This window comes from Python bivittatus, unplaced genomic scaffold, assembly GCF_059951505.1.
Source record: "Python bivittatus isolate LINGU-HERP-01145 unplaced genomic scaffold, Pbiv_v1 ctg000160_np1212, whole genome shotgun sequence".
NCBI lineage: Eukaryota > Metazoa > Chordata > Lepidosauria > Squamata > Pythonidae > Python > Python bivittatus.
The window spans coordinates 7761188-7785063 of NW_028277076.1; the positions used below are offsets into that span (position 1 = coordinate 7761188).

The following is a 23876-nucleotide window of genomic DNA, read 5'->3' on the forward strand; positions in this document are numbered from 1 at the left end:
ATTCCAATAATTTCCCATCCATATTCTAGGCATTTGAGATTCTACTTGATGAATTAGTAGCTTCCTAGTAGAGATATCAGTAACAGTAAACATCAGGATGGCAAAATCCTATTGAGGCATTATAGAACTTTTGGCCCTTTGTTTAAAAGCTTCCTGCTTCCCCTTCTGTTTTAAAACACCCACTAAATGGCTTCCTCTTCAGTTTAGTTTTCAGAAACCTAGTTTATCCCAAAGAGAGAGCCATGATTCACCCCAAACCCTAAAGACAGTTCATTTCCTTTAGCAGTTCTAGTCTCACACCTAAATCAACACCAGCTCCCCCTTTTCTTTATGAGCACCCACCCTTAGCACCCAACAAGAGGGCTTGGAGGAAAAATCAGGGTTTTATCTGGCTTGGTTTTTCAACGCTTCGTGCATGACTTAAATAAGATGGAAGGACTGAAGCAATCAAGATGATTCCTCTGCCGTCCCCCCCTTCTCCTGCGGAGTTCACTCAAGTCTAATCAGGTCGCCGTTTTCTCCAAATTCCAGCCATTCATTATAGTATCTTAGGCTCCGGAATGTGTACAGCAATAAACACGCTAAAAGGGAAGGTGAGAATTAATGAGGTGCCTTATTTAAAGACAGGGAACCAGGGGACATTCAGACCCCATTCTGCCAAACAATCAGAGAAGGTTTGAATCCCCAAGAGACAAAAATGTAAGTAATTCAAGCATCTTTATCTCACACCCCATTCCATCCATCCATCCGTCCGTCTGTCCGTCCATCCATCCGCTGCTTTCTAGCTAGAGTTCCATCTTGGCAAACGATTGCAAGGCTTGGGTGTTGAGTTAGTTCCTCAAACTATTGTCTTGTCTTACATCAACTGAGAGCTCTGTTTTATTCCTTGTCAGCCTTATGAGGTAGACCAGACAGGAAACAGGACCAGATGAGCGAATTCTACTTTATTGTAAAGCTACATTAACTGAATCTTGCAAGCCTGAAAGTACAATTCTCCCGCCCATCTCCTTTACAGCCCGAGAAACTAGGGAGGGTCCCTTCTGAGCCTCTTTCTGTTCCCATTATGCAGCTGAAGGCTATGCTCCCTCTTATCTGACCGTTCCTTGTTAGCGTCTCTTGGCGCCGTCTCCCAAGGTCTTTCCCACAGACCATTACATTAATACACAAATGCACCCCTTGGCCTTCTTGGGTTTGGGTTGCACTCGTTACTGCATTGTAATTATTCAATGCAATACGAAGTAGACATGCACATCTGTCCATTTGAATAGGCTGATTCTAATGCGGACTTGCAATAGCTCGCAACAATGAATAAAGCAAAATTGCTCTTCCCCCCGTTGACTGCTTACCCACTCACAACTCTCGTCAAATACCTATTCATGCACACACGTATTGGACTGCACCCCTCAAACTCGGCCACATGCCAAGCCTCTAAACTGAACAAAAGGCAGATGCCAGCCACTGGAAACCAGCTTTGAACCTCAGAGCAGCTCCCTCCCGCAGCGCTTTCAGATAATGAAAGCGTTTCTGAGCATCTTCCTCCATCCCATTCTTTGCAAAAGACAATTTGTATAAAAATAGCACACTGCAGCGTCATGAGCTGATGAAGATCACGTTGAAGGTTTGCTTCAATCATGAAGACACCGTGTTTATTTTGTTTGGAAGGCAACAGCCTCAAAGCAGAATGGATTCATTATTTTGCCTTGGGGGGGGGGGGGGAAACAGGGCTGAAAAATTAGCTAAACTTAAATCACTCTTTTTTTCTCTGGGGCCAGGCAAGGGAGAACGGGGGGTTGGAGATCCTGGTGTCCTAGTTCCCTCTGAAAAGTAGACCTAGATCTAATCCTGACTCCCAGTTCCACGCCAACACTGTGGCTACGTGGTTTTCTTTAAAAACGTCTGCTGGAGGGGAAAATATCCACCTTGCCCTAAAGTTGATGCCGTTAGCCAGACCAGGTTCTGTTGGGTTTGATGGACAACATTTTGGATGCTCTTCCAGACTTCTGAGACAGGGACTCACAGGCCAGAAAAGTGCCCAAATGAAATCCCTTCCCTGGATTTGCAAACATGGCAGATTAGGCTGAAATGGGTTGGATAGTTTATTATTATTAGGGTTGGTCGCACAGTCAGCCAGATGTTCAGACTGGATTTGGCATTTTTGTCCACCTATTGAGTCCTTCCCAAGGACTTGGGATAGGCAGATGTTGTTTGATGGGGTTCAAGGTATCGTTGCAGGATGGAAGCTGTTCCTAGTCAAGCTGCCTTTGGCAATGGACTGATGGTGATTTGGTCAACGCCGATGATGTTCAAGTGGTGCTCCAGATGTCTTGGGATTATTATTATTATTATTATTATTATTATTATTATTATTATTACTACTACTACTACTACTACTACTGTTGTGGTGGTTAGATGTTTATCCCACTTTTTTATATACAACTCAAGGCAGTGAACATACCTCATACTCCTGCCTCCTATTTTCCCCACAACAACCACCCTGTGAAGTAGGTTGGGCTGAGAGGGAGGGACTGGCCCAGAGTCACCCAGCCGGCTTTCGTGCCTAAGGCGGGACTAGAACTCGCTACCTCCTGGTTTCTAGGCCAGCACCTTCCCCACTAGACCAAATTGGCTCTCATGGTTAGAGTTATAATAACATAGTTACTTATTAGGAGTTCAAGGAGGCAGACAGAGCATTCCCTCCTCGTACTTTTCCCAACAACCCTGGCAGGTAGGATGGGCTGAAAGTGTGCAACTGAGTTGAAGAGGCTGAAGGACCATTAGAGGCAGGAGGTCTCCCTACTCCTAGTCAATGCTTAACCATTACACCACACTGTCTTTTCATGTTGGATCAACCAGGCTCTCACACTAAAACAAAACATTGCTTATTGTTTTGGAACAGTGAAACTGTGTTCTCTTATCCTGGATTTCAAAGATAAGATGCCTTCAAGTCCATGAACTCCAGGGACTCAACGATGCAGTTTTCTTAGCAGTAATATGGAAGCAGTTCCCCCGCTCTTTTCTGAAATATATATATTTTTCAACTTCCCAGTCTAGCCTATAGCCCTGGGATCTTTTAGTGGTCTCTCATCCAACGCTAACTATGCCTGATCTAGCTAAGCTTGTTGAGATCAACCAAGGTTCGCTAGATGAAGCCAGAAATCTGGTTTTAAAAAGGGCTCTGTCATAGCGAAGTCATTTCTCAGGAGCTATCCATGGTCCTGGAACCTCAAGTCTGACATTTCCGATAACTTGAAATCCAGAAGCAAAAGTGGGTAACATTTGGGGAGCCGCCACCACCCCTCTCCAAATCTTTTATCCTTTAATAAAAGAGATTTTAATAAGGGCTTAAATTACAGTGGACAGCGTGGTCCAAAGAAGGAATCTTCAACCTTTTTGGGCCCATGGTTAACTTTTTGAGATTGGCTAGATATTCCCATGTGCTGAGTCCATCTTCCTGAGTCCAGCTTGATTCCTGGAGACCTCACGATCTCCCATCCATGCAATCTTCTTATCCCCAAGATAAAAGTGGCTCGCCATTGTTTTCCTCCGAAACTGAGCTCCACCTCTTTCCTTTGGAACGGGATAGACAGACTCTAAACCAGAAAGATAAAGGAGTCATTGCACCAAGGCCGTAATGACCTTTCAAATTTATGGCTGGGAAAAAGGGATGGGCAATTTCTCCAAATTTCTCTGGGAAATAGAGAAATTCTCCAACAAGTTCCCGAGGGCTTCTCACCTCTTCTTTTGAAAGCTTCCATCCTGAAAAATGGAAAACTGAGATTTCTGGCAATAGCATGGGCCAGTCCATATGGCTTTCTTAGAAGCCATAGAGAAATGATGCCTCTGGGATATTTTCCTTTTTCACTTCCCAGATTGGTCTACAATCCTGGGATTCCCATCCAATTATTAAGCAGACCTCATCCTGCTTAGCTTTGGAGCATCCTGAAAGACAGACAGCTTCTGTTTTTCTGGCAAGAAAAAAAATGGGTCCATAAAATCATGCAATCATGCATGTTGTTGTTGTTGTTGTTGTTGTTCAGTCGTTAAGTCCTGTCCGACTCTTCATGACCCCATGAACCATATCGCGCCAGGCCTTCCGGTCCTTCACTGCCTCCCTGAGTTTGCTCAGTTTCATGCTCATTGCTTCAGTGATGCTATCTCCCCATCTCATCCTCTGCCATCCCCTCCTCCTTTGGCCTTCCATCTTTCCCAGCATCGGGGTCTTCTCCAAAGAGTCCTCTCTTTGCATTAGGTGGCCAAAGTATCTGAGCTTGAGCTTCAGTATCACTCCTTCCAATGAGCAGTCAGGGTTGATTTCCTTTAAGATTGACTGGTTTGACCTCCTAGCAGTCCAGGGGACTCTCAAGAGTCTTCTCCAGCACCACAGTTCAGAGGCATCAATTCTTCAGCGCTCAGCCTTCTTTATGGTCCAGCTCTCACAGCCATACATTACTACTGGAGCAATCATGCATATGTTGCCTTTATCCCTCAACAACAAGGCTGTCCCTTTGAGGGGGAAAGAAACTCTGTGCCTCCCGAGGTTTTCTCCTCGGATGCTAACCGCGTTCTCTATTCTTGCAGCTTTCTCACAAGAGCAGTTGCATAGATTGCAACCTTGATTAAAATTCAGTAGGACCCATTTCATTAGCTCCGAGGCCAGGGCTGGCTCCCGAACTCCACGCTGGTTACGTACGCCCCAATCTCAGCTCGTACAGCTTCCACAGAGGTCTTGTAGCAGAAAACAAACTGGCTAGAAAAACACACACACAGAGAGAAAAACACAAATGAATCATCATATTTGGACAGCTTAATTTGGCCACGCGGGTAGGGAGAGAGAGTCAATTCCCATCACCATCGGTGGGATTATTTTATGGTTCAAAGAACATGGCACAAGATCCTTTTTGGAACCTGACCCCATTGATGCGAGACCAGGTTGGAGACGCAGCAATATTCATGTATGCGGCTCTTCCTTCTCCTGCTGCGAAATTAATTTCCTCTTTTGAACTGGAAAGATTTGATCACCTTCTCAAGTTCTTTAGGCTCATCTTGGCTGGTGAGATAGGAAGTTTTCCTGAAGGTGGGATCAGGGGGGCGGGGGGGAGCTGGCTTCCAGATGTGTTGAATTATCCCTTTCATCCTCTGCAATGGGAAGATTAAAGGAAGGCCGACAGGAGGGGGGAAAGCAATGGATTTCTTAATTGATTGCTGAGTGCGAGAGCTGCGTGGTGTCGCCATTGCGCTATTCAAGCCCCATTTGGAGGGAGCCTCTAAGCCCCCTTTTTTTTGCCCGTTTCGGGGCTGCAGCTTCCAAAACAGGGGCTGTTGGGTGACATTTTGGAAGGAAGATGCACAACTGGAAATGTCAGCTCTAAGATAGGACCACCAGGGTGGACTAGAGGGGAAGGTGCTGGACTAAGACTGGAGAGACCCAGATTCAAGGCCATCCTCAGACACAGAAGCACCCTGGGAGACATTAGACTGGCCATTCTCTCTCAGGCTAGCCTACCTCACAAGGAGGTGGTGGAGGAAAGTGGGAAGGCCTTCTAAGGCCTTGGCCTTCTAAGGGGAAGGGGAGATAGAAACCCAACAAATCAATTAAATAACAAAATAATCTCAGCATTTTTTTAAAGGAAGAGGCATATCCCCTTCCAGTTTCCCTCCATCATGAGAAAAATGGAAACTCTCACCTTCTTTATCCCAGAACACTCTTCACAGTCCCACCCCACTTTGAAATATTAACCTTGGCTCCTCAAAACATTGTAGACATTGATCGCCCATGGCTGCTCCTTTTCAAGTCTGTTTTAAAAAATCAGAACAATTACAAGAGGAAATCAAATAGCGAGAATGGGCTTTTGATGTTTTCAGCTGACAACTGGTAGAGAAACTATAGGCTTGTTTCAACACTTGGGGTTAGCTGAGATTTTGTGTATACTGAGCTGAATATAAGAGCCAGTTTGGAGTAGTGGGGAAGGCACCAGGCTAGAAACTGGAAGACGGTGAGTTCTAGTCCTGCCTTAGGCATGAAGCCAACTGGGTGACCTTGGGCCAGCCACTCCCTCTCAGCCCCAGGAAGCAGGCAATGGCAAACCACTTCTGAAAAACCTTGCCAAGAAAACTGCAGGGACTTGTCCAGGCAGTCGCCAGGAGTCAACACTGACTTGAGGGCATAAAAAAAGAAAAGAAAAAGAAAAAAACCGCATACCAATCTCACCGGCTGGTCATGTCTGTTAAGGACAGAAGACATGGACTTCTAAGGATCCTGGATGCTCCTTTAAGATCGATTGCTTGCCCAGGTCTAAATAGACAGCCAACCAGAAGTTGAATCCAAATCGGAGTATGCAAAGGATTGGCCCAACCTTTCCTTAAAATAAGATTCTAGTCCTTAAGGTACAGTAAAGGAATACAGCAAGTGCCTTCTATAAATTAGATTCTAAATTTATCCAGCATAGTCAACACTTCTTGCCTGGCCCTGTGCACAAAACACAGAAGCTAGTTTGTTTCATGGCTTAGCGTGCTATGTGAACCCAATATCTTTGGGTTAGTTTCAGGTGCAAATTCAGAAAAATGGGTTGACTTCTGTTCCTAAAGTCAGGTAATCCCCGTTTAAGAATGAGTTCCGTTCCCAAGGTCTGTCCTTAAGACAAATTTGTACGTAAGTCAGAACAGTATTATTGTATAATCCTGTAGAAGTAGTATTGTGTAATGAACTCAAACCGTTGTGTACTGAACTCAAATCATGGTGTATTTAGCTCAGATTTTGCTACAATAGGCTCCGTCTTAACTATGGGTCGTCCGTAACCTGGGCATTCTTAACCCAGGGACTCCCTGTACTTGCAAACAGTCACTGAGAGATTCTGGAAATGAAAGCCGGAGCAGTTGGACACAAGAGCAATTTGCTACAGCTTTTCCAGGAACTTAACAAATTGTAGCGAGGTCTTTAGATAATCATCATAGTGCTGAAATCCATAGTACAGGAAGAAAAATGTAGGCTGTTTGGTTGGCTGAAGAATTGCATTTGAATTAGATAGAGAAAGGAGTAAGAAAGACTTCAGTGAAATATTTTACTTTTCCCCTTTGAGATATATTATCAGCTTGTTGCTAAAGATAGTATTCAGAAAGAACAACTCCCTCTCCTCCTTTTCCCACACCGCTGGAAACTGAGTATTGGCATACGTAATCTATTAAGTTTCACTTTTCATCGGAGATTTTTAAAAAAGCAAGCTTCTTGCCCTTCTGATTAAGAATACAGTATATGCTTGGAAGAAAGCATTGGGGTGACATTTGTCACGAGCAAGAAGTCTCGTTTCAAATGGGGCGGGGGTGGGGAACACGCTGCTGGGCTTATTTTCCACGACCACTGCAAAAAATATGTATCCACAGTAAATTCCCGATAAAGGTCTCGTTCGGGGGTGCTCTGAAAAATGCCTCCAGAACAAATGTAAGCAGAGATTAAAGGAAGCAGAATTTGGGGAAGGGAGTCACTAGTTGTCAACTCCCTGCCCCAGGTAGACCAGACTAGATCAGGAGATCAACTCCAGAGGAAGGCTAAAACTACTTTTACTGAGATAGGATAATCGAATCTTGCAAGTCTGATAGGGCTGGATCTCCCCCCCCGCCCCGCCCCTTATACTCCAGTGAATTAGGGAGGTGTCTATCTGTCACTTCTGAATCTTCTCTCATTTCTCTGGACTTAAAAAATATTTCAGCCCCTAGGGAAGAGTTCGTGCATATTTCCATCAAAGTCATATTCCTTCGACTCTCCACGCTAGTCCTCATGAGGCATACTCTGCTTCAAAAATGCTATTATGTCCAAGGTCTCTCCTTCATAGATCATCTCCTCTTCTGTTGTAGGACAAAGATCAGCACTGGTTACTCCAGAAAGGAGCTCAATTGCAAGGAAAAATGACATAGGATCCTTCCATCTTCCAGCAGAGAAGCCCACAAGGTTGTCTTCGACTGTCCCTCCCCTAGAATAAAATGTAGAGATAGGCAAGATTTTGATGGATTGATTATGTGCCATTAAGTCATTTGGCTTCAGTACTGACCAGTGAGCTGGTTGTATTTATTTTTCTACAGATGAAGATCCCTAGCCACATCTCCTGCCTTCTCCTGCTGAGTTTCGGGACCTGTTTCCCCGCCAACAGCATTCAAGTGCCAGCAAACCCTGGAGAGGAAGTGGTACAAAAGGATCCTGGCCTTTGGGAGACCCCATCTCTGAAGTGGCGGCGTTCACCCATGGACCTCAGTTCTCTCTTCAGCATCGCCAAAGAGCTTCAGAGCTTTGGGAAAGAGAAGGCGGGGATCCAATTCCGATTTGGGAGGCGGGACATGGACGAGAATCCCAACGCCGTCAAGGATCTGCTGGAGGAAGGGGGTGAGAAAGGGGCCAGCAGTTTGGAGGCCCTCGCAGAAGAGTTGAATGGCTACTACAACGGGAAGAAAGCTGGCTTTAGCATCTGGTTTGGAAGAAGAAAACGAGAAGCTTTTTGTTCCAAAGGTACCCTTCTTGGAGCTCCAAAGCTCTGACACAATCCATTTGCAACGCTAGCTGTGCTTCTCAAACCACCATCCATTTCTCATTTCTGCAGTTTCCAGGGATCTGAAAGAACTTTCTCATTGTCCCTTCCTCTTTCTTAACCCCTCCTCTCCAAAATTTAATTTGCTTCCCACAGAACAGCATGAGATAGATCCAAGCTAACTGTCACAATCAAGTTTTCTCCATGTCTTTTGAAAGGTCCAAGGTGGTTTGGACCACCCCAGGTGGATTTTTGCTTGCCGTGTGCCACTTGGTTGGGACAATGCAGCATGTGTCATTTTCACAGGGGGGCCTCCAAGATCCACAACCCACAGCCCAACGGGAGGCCTTCCAGATGTGCACTAGAATGCAGCTCTCAACAGTCCCAAAGGGAGCTGCGATCTTCCACATCTGGAGAACAGGTGGGGAAAAGCTGCCCGGAATTCTCCACCGTCTTTGCCAGCTCTGCAGCAGATGTGCTCCTCGAAACAAAAAGCATTTCAAATCCAACATCTGTAGCACCAACCCAAACTGCCTTTTTTTTTTTCATTTTCACATTCTTCCCCCCCTTGTTAAACAAAAAAGGTATCTTTTTTAGCAGGGAAGGAGGGTTCTGGGGACCCCCTTCCCAAATTCCCTCCAACCCGGCCAACATCTGAAATTTTTGTCCAGAATTATGGGCAAGGATCCAAACGAGGGAATGAAGATGGGAGGGGAGAACTTTGCAGATGCTTAAGGGGGGGGGGAATGTCCTCCCAACAGCTCAACTCCATTAAAAGCAATGCTTTGATGGACAGCTGGTGGGCTTGGGCTCCTTTGAGCACCAGCCAACCTTGATAAAGAGAAACAGGAACGAGTAAAACCACCCCTCCTTTGGCATCAGATCCCCTGCCGAGAAACATTCAAGGGGCAGTGGGTTTCCAAGGCTAGTGCCAGCTCTTGACATCCAGAATAATGGCCCTGTGCAAGAAGAGTAAAGTTCACTTTTCCATTCACTGTCCATTAATGCTAACGTCCCTCCAGCCACAAAGTTTGCTTGACAGCCGCGAGATCAAGAGTATAATTTCAGTTCTTCAGGAGGGCACAAAAGGGTCCCCGGCTGTGCAAGTTCACCTCTTACAACTCCTCCTTCAGCTCAGTGCAAGCCAGAAAAATCATTTGAATGTAGAAGTAAGCGTGAACCTTTTCCATCTTTGGGGGGCAGTGGGCCCTGTAGGTCTAGAAGTATATTTAGTAATACACTAATCTCCATTGCCAGATGACGATAATATCCTGCTTTATTTCTTCCAGCTTTGAGGTGTAGCAAGAAGGTCAAACATATATGTGTGTGGATGGTTTTGGGGGCATGGTCTTACACGTGTGGGGAAAGATTGGGAATGGGGGAGAAATTAATTTGGATTCACTCAGAATGCAAATTTACCGAGCTTGAATTTCTGGGACTGACCTCATAACCAAAACACGCCTGTCCTTTGCAGCTGTCACTTTTGGGAACGTTGTGTAGCTGTTCAATAAATGGTGCCTCCAAGTGCATATGTTAGGGCAACACATACACACCCAACACATGTTTATCAGGGCAAAGAATGCAGGAAAATGCTTATTTTATAGGAAGATGCTTGCTAAGAAAAATATACTGCAAGAAATAAAAAAATGCACGCATGCCAAAAGACAAAAACAGAGCAGAGATTGGGACAAGTGCACACAAAAGGTGTGCGTGTCGAGAAGCATGCACAAAAATCCATGCAAGGGGTTTGCAAGGGTTTTTTTTATAGGCAAAATGGACTCGTGGGAAGGTGGCTGCACCTAAAATTCCTCAAGGGAATGAGCAGACCACCAGGTGACAAAATTGTGAAGAACAGGACTGTTGACTAAGTGAACGGGAATAGGAATAGAAGGGTTAGAAATTGGATCATTGCTCCCTGAAACTGGGTTAAATTCTAAAAAGGATACCATCTGTCACCCACCCTTTTCTCCAAAATAGCTAATGGAGCCCCAGCTCTGTAAACTCAGCAGATCTGCCGATTGCAACCAGTTCCACAATTTCATTACAGAAAGTGCCCTTTCATTAAACGTTATTAAAGCGCTCGTCGAGAAGTGGTGAGCAATTTTTACAATGCCTCCCTCCCCGATGGTGCAGGGCTGTCACACTGCATCTACCTTTAACATGTGGTTGGGGATTTGATGCTAGATTTGAACAACTCTCCCACCTTAGGAAACTAATTATGGAGAGATGAAAGGGCTAATTTTGCAAAGAAATAAGGTTAGAAGGGTATTGATGCTCTTGAACTTTGGGGTTGGAGAGGACTCCTGGGAATACCGTGGACAGCCACAAAAATAAACCAATGGATCATCAAACACATCAACCCAGAGTTCTCACTCAAGGCACAACTGACCAGGGTCAAATTATCCTACTTTGGACACATTATGCAAAGACCTAGCTCTTTGGACAAGGCTCTGATGCTGGGGAAGGTGGAAGGAAAGATGAGGCTGACCAGCAGCAAGATGGATGGACTCAGTTACAGTGGTGATGGGGGCAACGTTGGAAGACCTGAAGGACCAGGTTGGGGACAGATCATCATGGAGAAAATCTATCTATATTTAAACTAGTGTGGAACTGGAAATGCTTCAGGGCAAACAAAAGTTAAAACTTCAATCTGGTGCTACAGTCTTCAATTCGGTCTAGATGAAGCAGGGGTTGGTCAACTTTGGCCTATCAGAGAACTTCCAAAATGATCCCCACCCACCAAAAGCTTAGGTTATACATTGATTGGGGGGGGGGGGAATCTACCCACATGGGTAAAGATACAGAATATTTGAATCTAATCTTCTGAGTTGAAGTTGATGTCCTCCAGAGACTCTAGGACAGTGTTTCTCCACCTTGGGAACTTTAAGATGTGTGGACTTCAACTCCCAGAATTCTGGGAATTCTGGCTGGGGAATTGTTGGCTGGGGAATTCTGGGAGTTGAAGTCCACATATCTTAAAGTCCCCAAGGTTGAGAAACACTGCTCTAGGACAATGTTTAAGATCCTGTACTGAGCAGAAAGTGGGACTACATGATCTTTATGGTTTCTTCCATCTCAGATTCTGTGATGGAATGGAATTATGAAGGCCAGGCTCAGGGAGATAAGCATTTTCTTAGTTCACCGCAAGAGCATGGGAACTTCAAGAGGATGAGGCTGGCACCTCCCTGAGGAATTCACACTATTGTGGCTGGCTGACTTTGGGATCTGGGGTTCAGTCTGGGGAGATTCTTGCTAGAGGTTGTAGCTAATAAACGCAGCTGAACTGATTTTGCACCGTCTCTTGGAGTTCCTTGGGCTAAACCTGACATCAATCTCCCCAGACTGAACCCCAGCTCCCAAGCCAGCCAGCCACAACACCGTGAATTCCTCAGGGAGGTGCCAGCCTCATCCTCTTGAAGTTCCCACGCTTTTGTGGTGAACTAAGAAAACGCTTATCTCCCTGAGCCTGGCCTTCATAATTCATTCCATCACAGATTCTATGATAACATCAAGTTGAAAGCTAAGAGTTGTAGTCCCAACATATCTGACCTAAGGAGAAGACTGATCTAAGCTTCTGAACCTCCTTTGGTTGATTTTGAAGCATATTTTCCCACTGTTGAATGCTGTGGCAGGTAATTTCACAGAATAAAGCCTTCTCCACAATGATAAATGAGAGTGGAACATAATCCTGACATTTCCCCTGCTGGGTCTTCCTGCTGGGGTCCTCTGGCAAGTCAAGGTTTTGTTATTTGGGATGATGAACAGCCAATGGTCTCGATTTTAGAAAAGAAATCTCCTACATCAGTCTGCAGCAAGTTCTCTGGCCCTGTTGCATTCCTGCCCTGCTTTTGTACCCATCGATGGGACGATGCCATGTGAATGAAAACATGCATCCATTGTGTTTTGAATAAATATTTGTTTTCTTGGATGCACACCTGTTGACTTCTCACCCTAGCAGATTTCTGCAGCTGATGGTGGAGAATCCCGGTTGTTCAAATCCATGGGGTGTAGCTTGACGTCAAATAATCTGCAAAAGGGGGTTCCATCCTAGTTTCCTTCAAACCAAGTACAGGTTTAGGCATCTTGGTCTATCTAGATGTCTTGGCAATGGCACAAAAGAAGTTGTTTTCAGATGTTTTCAGCTATAACCCAGGAAATTCCTGATGGTTTTCCATCAAAGTATTAAGCAGATCCACTCCTGGTTAGGTCTGTCATGGTTGGGTGACTAAGAGGCCAATTGTCCAACCAGCCCAACCTTTTCTGATGAACTGAGGTGGCTTTCCCCTTGTTTACCATTACAGCACTCTTAGATTTCAGGGTTCCAGCCTGGCATTCTTATAAGACACCGTTCTGACCCAGAATGCCAATCAGAAAGAGATGGTGGGGTCCAGACCTGGCTTAACATTTCCAAAAGTGGTCCAAAGTGAGGGAACCAGGCAGGTGAGACCTCTGAGATGCATCAACTAAAGGGGTAATGAAAAAAGGAAGTTTTGTTCAGGAGCTCCCAGAACAGGGCATGATGCCAGGAATTAAATGTGCAAATGCCAAAGTTGAGCTGGGTAGGGGGGTGGTTGCAAATTCAATGCTGCTTTCTATGGGGTTTTTGGGGGGGGTAGGAATCAGCACTGCTTGGGCTCCCTCTTACTCCTCCTCTTAAAAGCCCTCTGGGAGAGATAGAAGCTAGGCATGACTGAATCTCTATTTGGTTGCCTAACATTATTTTAATTAAAAAAAAGTTAGAGGAGGAGGAAAAAAAAAAAACACAGATGAAAGAAACTCTCACCATTAACCTGACTTTTAGATTAACCCATTTTCTAAGTTGCATAATACGCTGATCGATCATCTAACCAAGAAGGTTGGGTTTGCAAAACCCACAAGGCGTTCAATAACCACAATTATAACCAAGGTTAGCATGCCATGCAAATGCACCTGCTAACTTTTATATCATCAGCTTACATGTGTGGTGCTAGCTTCCTACTTTGAGAACGCAAACCCTAGGAAACGTCTTTCCTTTTTGCTAGTTACGTTGGTTTTATGGATGAATTAGAACCGGCATATTACACTACGGGATGGGATGACTGCGGTTACCCACAGTGTAGACACTCAGCCATCATTTTTGCATGGGATAGGAAACCATTCATGGAAGCCCGGAGGCTGTAGTGGCTCCCAAACATTGACAAATGAGCTTCAGGGCCAGCCTGTTGTAATTTTTACAAACTCAGAAAGGAGAAAGTCTGAAGCCCTGTGAGCAGGGAATTTAATTGGAATGCAATCTAAGGGTCAATTAAGGGTGGGTTAGTTAGGATTCAGGCCCCACCATGAAAGGAGGAGGAGGAGGAGGAGGAGGAGGAAGAGGAAGAGGAAGAGGAGGGGGAGGAAAGGAGGAGGAAGAGGAAGAGGAAGAGGAAGAGGAAGAGGAGGGGAGGGGGAGGAAAGGAGGAGGAGGAGGAGGAGGAGGAGGAAGAGGAAGAGGAGGGGGAGGGGAGGGGGAGGAAAGGAGGAGGAGGAGGAGGAGAGCAACAACAACAACGAGGAGGAGGAGGAGAGCAACAACAACAACAATGAGGAGGAGGAGTTAGGAGGAGGAGGATAGAAGAGGAGGAGGAAAAGGAGGAAGAGGAAGAGGAACAGGGAGGGGGAGGAGGAGGATAGAAGACAGACAGATAAGGACATAGATAGGATTCATGGACAGACAGATGAGACAGACAGAGAGATAAGACACATAAGTAAATATGAGCAAAAAGAGAGAGTGTAGAAGAAGAAGAATTGCTAATTCGATACTCTTACATGGGTGGACATTTTTGAGCATGAATTCTGCTGCCTGGTTTACACTGCTTTTTCCAGACAGAAAAGGCTACTTAGGTGCAACCTGACTGTAACGTAAGACCCGTATCCAGAAGGCAGAAAGATCCTCCCAAGCTGTGCTGTAGCCTCAGTTTCCCTCCTTTGCCTGAGTTCAAAAAACACCTCTGCACCGAGTCCGCTGGAATGGCAAAGCTGCAGGAAACTTTATTGACTTTCCTGTGCCTTCTTATTTCTCCTCTCTCCTCCCTCCCACAAGCGTTCAGAGCCTTCATAAATATTCACCCTGTCAATTTCCTATCGAGCTGCGATGAACGGATGTTTGCAAACTGGACTCGGTTTAAAAAGAAACAGGCTAATTGGCCAGCTCCAAATCTCCAGCTGATTTCTCTTAGCCGTGGCGAGAGCAGCACAATAAACAAAGATTTTGCCAAGATTCATGGCTCACTAGTTTAATTAAGACTCCTTGGGGCTGGGGGGTGGGGAGAAAATGGAATCTGGGTCCCTGCTTTGAGCCAAGAATAAACCACAAATTTACTCAAATCCATGATTTCTTAATCAATGGGCAAACACTGAAAGAGTAGTGAGTCACCACGTCATTGGAGATTTGAGCTTTGCTAATAAGAAAATCCTTGGCCGTGTCTGGGGATGGAAAATACTTTAGTGGCTTTGGGTTTTACTAGCTCATGGGGGAACAAGTGACCTGGGAACACTAATTTCAAGACGGTTAGTTTGAGCCCCAAAGCGCCAAAGGATTGTTTGGGGCTAAAGTCAACTTGTCATCTGAATAGATTCTGATGAGAAAGAACTAACTACGTCTTTCCCCTTCCAAGACAGAGATGAAGTCCTAGAGAATCCCATGAAAAGGGGGCTTCTCTAGGAATTCTTCCTCTATTGCTAAGGATTGGTTGGGAGGACTTAATAAATGCCCATTACTAGTAAACTGGGTCACTGGGAAATGGCTGAATGGCACACTCTGTTAATTGGGGAAACACTAACTGGGTTAGACAGGTGTGAACTTAGCTCATATGTTTGAAATGGGTTAGTTTATTTAACTGTGGTTTTTTTCCCTGCTGTTGAGGTTGTCTTTAGAAAATTTCAGGCTTTCAGTAACATTGCAATCTGTCGGAGGAATTCTGGTTCTGGGTGGATTAGGAGGAGGATAAATAGATGTAAGTAAATCATGCAGGACAAGACTCTTATCGTAACGCCAAAGGGATGTTGGCCAACTATCATTTTTATGACCAGCTGGCAAAGCAGAAATCAAGGCTTATTAAAAAAAAAAAAAGGAGGCTTTTCAAGCTTGCTTCAACGAGAGGTTTTTCACGCACGAAGTGACGGCAGATCTACCCAGGGAATTCATGACAAGGAGAAAAAATTCTGCCGGCTTCGTGACTGTGTCAACTTCCAACAATATTTTTAGTAGAGAGAACAACTGTTCTCTTACAGCCTCCTCTTCTCGACACCCTTCCCTCAACTCCCCATCTTTCAGAAACGAGGGCAAAAGCAGGAATCATGGAACCCCTGCCCCAGATGGGCAAATCCCCCAAATGAGGTCCTTTCTTCTCCCCCAATTGTGCAAACATCCCCCAAGTTCTGCCCTTTTCCATCTTCATCTTTCCATTGTTGGCTGATGCTGGTAGGTGAAAGTTGGGGAGGTCATTGTTGGTTGGTTGGTATATATCAATGAAGTTAAAAAAAAAAAAATTGGCTATTTTCTTTCTACGTCGGCCCCCTGGCCTTTCCCCCATTATAGCTTTGCACATATGAATTGGTGCAACTCTGGAATTGGCACTGGCACTGGAAAGCAGAGGACCTATTTTGCACGGATCCAGGGTAGGAAAAAAGGGCCACTGCCTCTCTGAAGATCAACTATGCAGGATCAGGCCAAAGATCCATCTAGTCTGGCATTTGTGGACCTGTGGTGGCCAACAGAAGCTCCCAATCGTGGCAGGGGGGGATTGCCCTTCCCAGCAGTGGTATTTAAGGAAGGCTACCTTTGATTCTGGAGTCTGCACAGCCATGGAGGTGTTAAGCTACTGACAGTCTGCAGAAAAAAACATGAAGTGGCCTTCAAATTGAGCTGACAGCTGATCTCTTGTGGACATAGGACTTGGCTGCTACTGTCTTTCAGGGTTCTTTTTTTTGCTCCCATCCAAGTATTAACTGACACCAACTCTGTTTAGCTTTTGAGATCACAAGTGTGTCATACCTCCTTTTACTTGCCTTCTCTCCAAGCTTAAAAGCTGGACGTAGTCCTTTGGTATGATAGGGTTGCGGTAAGGCCTTGGCCATTTTTTATTTCCTCTCCATCATCTATCTTGCCTCTGACTTTTTAAGGTAGCATAAGGATGGTCTGGCTCAAATTATCCTATTTTGGACCCCTTAGGCAAAGACCTAGCTCTCTGGATACAATTCCTAGAGAAGTTCCTAATGCTGGGAAAGATGGAAGGAAGGAGAAGAGAAGGACCAGCAGTAAGGCAGATGGACTCAGTTATAGCAGTGATGGGTGCAATATTGGAAGACTTGAAGGAGCAGGCTGAGGACAGATCCTCCTGGAGAAGGTCTAGCTATGTGGTTGCTAAGAGCTGACTCTGACTCAATGGCACATCATCCATGCATCCATGCATCCATGCACCGTCCATCCATCCATCCATCCATCCATCCATCCATCCATCCATCCATCCATCCATCCATCCAGGAAAGTCCCAGAGAAGCCTATAATGCTGGGAAATGAGGAAGGAAAGAGAAGAAGATGACCAGCAGCAAGGTGGAGGGACTCAGTTACATTAGTGCACTGTTGGAACACCTGAAGAACCAGGTTAGGGACGGATCACCATGGAGAAAATCTATGTGGTTGCTAAGAATCAACAATGACTTGATGGCACGTAATAATCATAATCAAGAACAGTCTGGGATACAATCCCCCCTCATTCTCACTTCCTGGAGACGGAGCCAACGCCTGCTTGAAACCTTTAACTCTGGCAAATGAGCCATCAAATGTCTTAGCTTGGATGGAATAATTACGCCGCCCAAATAAATTAATACCAAAACAGTTCCTTTTCAGGGTTTTCTCTTCCTGCTGTCTGCTAGGTCTCCAGCTAAGACCTGAAGCTATTTCTCTGCCAAGACTCAGCAAAAAGGCATTAAATCCAGGCTGGAGAGAAAATTTTAACCACCAGTAAGAAAATACCGTTTCCCTCTCTTCCACGGCTGTATGTTCAGGATCAACACCCGAGAACTGGAATGATCATATTGATAAATGCGCTGACGTTCACTTGGTCTCAATCACCTTACCGAGACAAAGATTAGCCTGAACTCACACAGCCGCCCCAAATTCCAACCTTCTCAACCGTTTCCTTGACCAAGTTGGGGAAATCCATTTGGGATCCAAATTATTGGACAGAACGCTGATTTCCTTGCAGTGCCAAAAATGCCATGGCAGGCCAGAAGCATCAAATCAATTTGGATCCCATCCTTCTCCAGGAACTCAACGTAGATGCATCATACAGCCATCCCCAATTCTTCTGCGCAACCACCTGAACCCACTAAGGTCCCACGACGGAGGGTGGACTTGAACCTCTTCATCTCTTAATCCCCGTCCATCACTACCATACCATACTTCTGAACTCCTCTTGTTGTTATTTTAAATTTATTAGCTGCCCAACTCCAGTGTTTCCCTCCAAATGCCCCACTTGCCTGACTTCTAAGCGGATAGCTGATCGTTGTGAGCAAGGCGTTTAGCCAAGAGATGTTGCATTTCATTCATCCTCGGCTCCTGCTCTCTTGATGAGGTGTGGAAATGAAACTATGATTTTGCAAACCCAGCCAAAGACATCTAAAGTTCTAGAACTTAAGAGGCATCTTTGTTCATGGCCTACATTAGTGCAACTTCCGAACAACATCCCTTCCAAATTTTCCATTTTCTGTTTAAAGAAAGTAGGGCACAACTCCGCCCCATCTTGAGAGTAGTGGGCTGAGAAAAACAGAATGACAGCGAACAGAAACAGATGCAAAATTCCCTCCTTAGCAGGGCGAAAAAAAATAAACTATGCCCGGGATTAGAAACCATCCTGGTTCTGGAAAATGCCTTTAGGAATCTACCAGTGTTCCACATGATCAGCTTTCAGCAGAGATTCTCAGCACTTTCCAGCAGAATACCAAAACCATTGAGGTTCTAGTCCTCAAGGCAGCAAACCTCACACTCCCTCGCACTGATGATGTTACCTAGTTGGGTTATGAAACGTCTGCAAGCAAACCACTGAACTCAGAGGGCACCAGGAACTCCATTGAGGGAAGAAGGGTCTATCCTGATCTTTGGAAACAACGCTCCGGGCGTGTGTTGTCACAAGAAACTTTGAGAGAATGCAAATGAAAAATTTTGGGAAGATGAAAAAAGCAGGCGCCTTCTTGCTTCAGGGCCTTCCAGGGCTGTAATTGTCCGGAGACCCCACCACCGGTTGTGTGCTGATGGGAGCGTTCACTTGAACGAATCTGTGCAATGCACTTCTAGAAGTTTGGAGTTCTTTGGGGTTCAGCCTTTATCTTTGTCTGCTGCGTGATCAGACCATTAAATCAAAGCATTTGGTCACAGTTGGTATACAAACTCAGGAACTAGGCCTTGTTAATCTGGGTTTAGTTTTGTTGGGGGAATCCAGCCCAACTCTGTAGATTGCTGGGGATCCAGAGTTCCTCCCAGCACTGTCCCCGTTGGCTTTGACGGGTTTTTGAATTCCCACAAACTCCTTCCTGACCTGACAAATGCCAGAGGCGCAGACAAGGATTGATCTGAACCGGAGAGAGAGTCAGCTCGCTACAGACATTCTTTCTTTTCTCGAACATCAATTTATTTAAAAAAAACAACAACAAAGACTAAGAAAGACCATCTGGGATCATTTTAAAGAACACACCTAAAGTGAAAGGGGAGGAAAATTGGTGGAAAGATTTGGAAAAGTTTCTGAACTGGGCAATTCTAAGCAAGAGATAAAGAGGGAGAAACAACTCCCCATCAAGTATTATAGAATTTAAGAAGAAAAAGTTGCAGCTATTTACACGTTGGAAGGCGGGGGGCAAGTCTACAAAGAGGCGTAATACTGAGATATAAACATATACTATATTACAATGAGAGATTATCCACAAAGTATCGGTACCCTCTGAACACATCTCACCCTCTGAATTTGGGGGGCTCCCCCCCTCACCTCCCTTCTTTCAAAGGCAACCTGAGTCACAGTTTCATTTTTTTTTTCCTGTTAGGCTGGGCACAAAACCCAAGGGCAGTCTGGCAAACCGAGCACGCGAGCAAAGCCTGGGAGGACGTTTCCAAGCATCACACTTGACGAGGCCTGGAAGGAAAAATGTGGGGAAATAATAATTAAAAAGCTTTGGAGCTGGAGATGGTTGCGAAGGTTCCCCAGAGGCAGGGAAATGTCCCAAGTTTGTTTCTTCATCCCCCAAGTGGCCAACTGCACCATGATGGTCTTGATTAGTGAGTGAGTTGCCAAACAGCTGGCATGGCAGAGGAGCTGGGGCAGAGACCAGTTTGAGAAACAGGCAGATGGACTGCAACCAAGGACACGTGTGGAGAAGAGGATACACAAAGCTTTCCCCATGGGGGAGGAAATGGTGGTGTAATGCTCTGTGGGAATGACCTTGGGAGACAGGGGTAAGAGCCACAGCCAGGAGAAGGGTCGGATAAAAGGCAGCTGAGCCCAGAGCAGGAATGGGCGTTTGGCAAGCCTCTCCGAAGGGACCCTCCCTAGTTTCTTGGACTGTAAAGGCAAGAGATGCACTCTCAGACTGGCAAGATTCTGTTCATGGAAACTTACAATACAGTAGAATGAATTCATCCGGGGGGGGGGGGTCCTGTCTGGACTACCCCTCAAGGCTGACATCAGTCTTGCAAGTCTGAAAGTGCATTTCTTCCCCGTCCCCTTTACAGCCCAAGAAACTAGGGAGGGTCCCTTCGGAGATGTTTGCCAGGCCCACGTTGCTTTTGTGGGCTAAGCTGCCTCTTATCTGACTGTTGTCTAGCCTGCCGCTCTTCCTCTGTTTCCCAAGGTCATTCCCACAGACCATTACAGGTGGGCATCCCTGCATTTAGAACAGTAGCATGTCCAGGAAATCAGGGGAAGGCAATTCTTCTCCTTGACATACTGGCTTTCTATTGAGGGTTTCCTTAACAAATAAGGGAGTATTGCATTGTGCAATTTTTCCCTTGACAAAGGCAGGGTCCAGACATCTGGGCTGTTTTCGATGAGAAAGCCGTTTCAGGCAACCCGCCTTGGGTGTCATGAAAGACACGCCTTGGGAGGGGGGAAAGGGATGAGAAACTGGCCTTGGGTACAGGCACGTGGGAAAAAGGTTTTGGGGCAGCCCCAGCTAGGAGAAAAATGAAATGAACCCAAAGATCTTAAGCACCTGGAGGTGCAAATCGTGTCCACTTTAAAACAACCCCTCCCAACTGTTTCTGGGCTTCATTCATGAAAAGAGATAAAGGGGTGGGTGGGTGTAAATCAGACTGGCAAATTTCAAGTAGTTGGGGAGAATTTAGCCAAAGAATTTAGCCCGTTAAAACCATGCAAAGTTATCCCAAACAACCCCCACCCCCAGGGTTTCTCTGCTCCCACACTTTTAGGGCTGATCACATCCAAGGAGCGCAGAATGATTCCCCTGCAGGCCAACGGAGTGAGTCATGCAGAGAAGCAGCGGATGACCTCTTTGTTGGGCACAGACTCATGCAGAGTGGCACTGGGCAACCCCCTTCCAAAAAAAAAAAAAGGATGTGCAGATCCCCAATGACCCAAACTGGTCAAGTTTGGCTTTTAGTGGAAGGTTCGATTGCCTCTTTCCAATCCCAAAGCAACTGATGGCAGCTCTTGAAACAAAACCGAGCGAGGGAAGGGTTTGTTCACGTATCGATTCATTTATCCGAGGGGCAGATGGAGAGCAAAGACGCTTCTGTTGATCCTCTTAGGGGCCCTGCCAATTTCACACTGAAGGCTGGGGCCTTCAATCAATGCGAGAGGGAGGATGTGGTGTGAGAATACACCCACGGGCAGCAATGGATGAGGGCAGGAGGGCAAGGGGAAGCAACCAGGGGGGACCCCTTGCAACCCACAGGCCCCACTTTCAGCACAAAGCTCACACTGAAAGAAAGAAAACATTAGTCAGAATGTCCCAAAGGATGCAACGTTAAGATGAGTTAAGCTCTACAAAACTTGGACTCCCCAGAGTGAAGAAGTGTCTGAGAAGACGGGAGTGAAGGGAAATCCAGGTTAGAAACATGGATTAGGGGTGGGGAGGTGCACAGGGAGGGGTTTCTCATTTCACAATGTGGCCTGTGGGAAGCAGAGGGTGTGCATATCCTGAGGGTGGGAGCGATCCAAGCAACGCAATGCCTGGGATGCTCAAGAGCTTGAGGGTCTTGGAGAACCCCGGAGGGCAGTTAAAACACAACCCACGTGGCGGAGTCTGTGTGTTGCCTCTCTGTTGCGTGGGGTCCAACTGTTCTGCCCCAGGAACCAAAATGTCTCGGGCCAGTCCCACCTAATGTGGGTCACCAATGATCCACCCACTTCTGCTACCTCTGGACAATATCGCTGATTTCTTTGACCGAACTGAGCAACTTGCTAAAATCCGGGGTGGTGGCCGGACCTCCGCCAGCTGTGGCAGGGCAGATCTGAAGCTCCCGGAGACTGTTCTCCAGTTTGTTGATGGCCTCTCGGAAGGCAAACTTATTCCGCATCTGCTGGATCGAGTCCACGTAGCTCACGCAGAAGGTGTACAGGTTCTTGCCCGCTTCCAGGACGGCGCTGTGGCTTACCATCTGTTCCGAGTTCCTGCTGATGGCGGTCCGCAGGATCTCGGAGCTCTCCAGGACCGTCCCCTTTGTGACCGTGCCGCTAGCTATCTTCTCTGGAGGCTGGCGGGTCTTCCTAAGGGAGACCCGGGTGGAAATGAGGGGGATGAAGGCTGTGGAGGCGGGTTGGTCTGCAGCCAGGACTGACGGGACGGTGGGGGGAGACGGAGAAGGGGAACCTGCCATCAAGAGCAGCTTGGTGGACGAGGGAGACTTTGGTACAGAGGTCATCAATGACTTTTTGCCCCCCTCCACCGACACGCTGGGCTTGGGAGTCTCAGTGCTCACGGGCTCGGCAGCCACAACCGCCTGTTTGCTCTTTGCCAGCGACCCTTCTGGCCCTTCGTGGCTGGGCCCAAGGCCCCCCTTGCTGTTTTTGCCCAAGGATGAGTTCGAGACCGGAGGAGGTGGGGCGGGTTTAAGCTTCGAGAGTTTCCCTTTCTCCTTCTCTGGGGCCTGCTTCATCTTTCGCAGCCGGGATTCCTCCCCCAGAGCTTTGCCACCAAAGATGCCCAGGGCGGCTTTGCCCGTGGTGGCCTGCTCTGTGGATGGCCCCCCTCCGGCGGAAGGGAGCAGAGGCTGCCTCCGGCTGAGTTTTGGGGTGAGGGTGGGCGGACTGGAGCCTGGGCTGGGCTCGGCCTCCTTGGATGCCTCCTCCAGGGTCTCCTCGTTCTTCTTCAGCAGCCGGGGAGCTGAGGGTACGGTTGCCCTGTTGACCAGGTCAGCCTTCGCCTCGCTGGTTCGCTTCCGAGGCAGGGCGGGCTTCTCGCTCTTGTGGCCCCCGAAGGTCGAGGAGTCAAACTGGCGCCCTGTGGACTGCAGGTTCCGAGGGAGGGTCACCGACTTCCACTCAGTGTCCCTGCCCCCGTGGGGCATACAAGAGGCAGAGCAGGAGCGCAAGAAACGCTTGCTGGAGATCAAGCCGCCCTCCTCTTCGCTGGGGCCTGGGCGACTGTTGGCTGAGGAACCCGATTTCTTCCAGAGATTCGGGGACAACAAGGCCGAGTTCCCAGCTGTGGTCCCGTTGGTGACTCCGGCCGCCTCGTTGCTGGGGTTCTGGAACCTGGAACGGTCCTCGGGGTCAGCAGGGTGTGGGATCGCGACCCCGTTGCTGCCATCCTTGGTCTCGTCTTCCCCTGCTCCCTTGTGGTCCAGGTGGCCCTCCGTTTCTCGGAAGGAGCTGCTGCGCTTTGGAGGCGTGGGGGCTGTTTTCTTCTTCTTCTTGATCAGAGCGCTAAAGAGATTGGTCTTCTTGTCTTTCGGGAGCAAACGGTCATCTTCGTTTAAACTCCCATCCGCAGCGGTCCTTTCCTTCCGCGGCAGTAAAGGGGACACGGCCGGCTCATGCTCGGCAGATTCTGCAAAATAAGAACAGACAGGCTTGGTTGACCCAACCCCCTAAGCTGTAAATGCAAACATTACCAGGGCCTGCATGATATGACTGCCTGATGTCAGAATTATGGTCCAAGTCCACCTCCAGCCACGGAAGCTCCTGTGGTGACTCTGGGCCAACCACGTTCTCCCAGCCCCACTTACCCTACAGAGTTGCTGTTGGGCAAGAAAAATTGGAGGAGAGGGCACCACATACTCCATCTTAAATTCAATCAATCAACCTAAAGACCTAATGGACCAACCCATAAACTAGATTCAGGTTCCCACCCTTAGGACAGTACCCCATTATGGTAAAGAGCACATTAGGGGTG

At 46.9% G+C, this 23876-nt stretch overlaps 2 protein-coding genes across 5 annotated transcripts in view; one reads left to right on the forward strand and one right to left on the reverse strand.

Annotated features, from left to right (window-relative positions):
* Positions 1-1004: 1004 nt before the first annotated feature.
* QRFP (pyroglutamylated RFamide peptide) lies at positions 1005-11636 on the forward strand. Its single transcript, XM_088147084.1, has one exon. It carries the CDS (start codon positions 8074-8076, stop codon positions 8521-8523), a length of 450 nt encoding a protein of 149 aa, XP_088003210.1. The 5' UTR covers positions 1005-8073; the 3' UTR covers positions 8524-11636.
* A 341-nt stretch (positions 11637-11977) lies between these two features.
* Positions 11978-23876, reverse strand: part of ABL1 (ABL proto-oncogene 1, non-receptor tyrosine kinase) — a 127942-nt gene continuing 116043 nt past the window's right edge. For 3 of the 4 annotated variants that reach the window (XM_088147086.1, XM_088147088.1, XM_088147087.1), the window contains exon 11: positions 11978-23531. In XM_088147086.1, the coding sequence (XP_088003212.1) occupies positions 21895-23531 (1637 nt within the window). In that variant the 3' untranslated portion in view covers positions 11978-21894. The remainder of the gene's footprint in view (positions 23532-23876) is intronic. The other variant, XM_088147085.1, reaches the window with a different exon arrangement.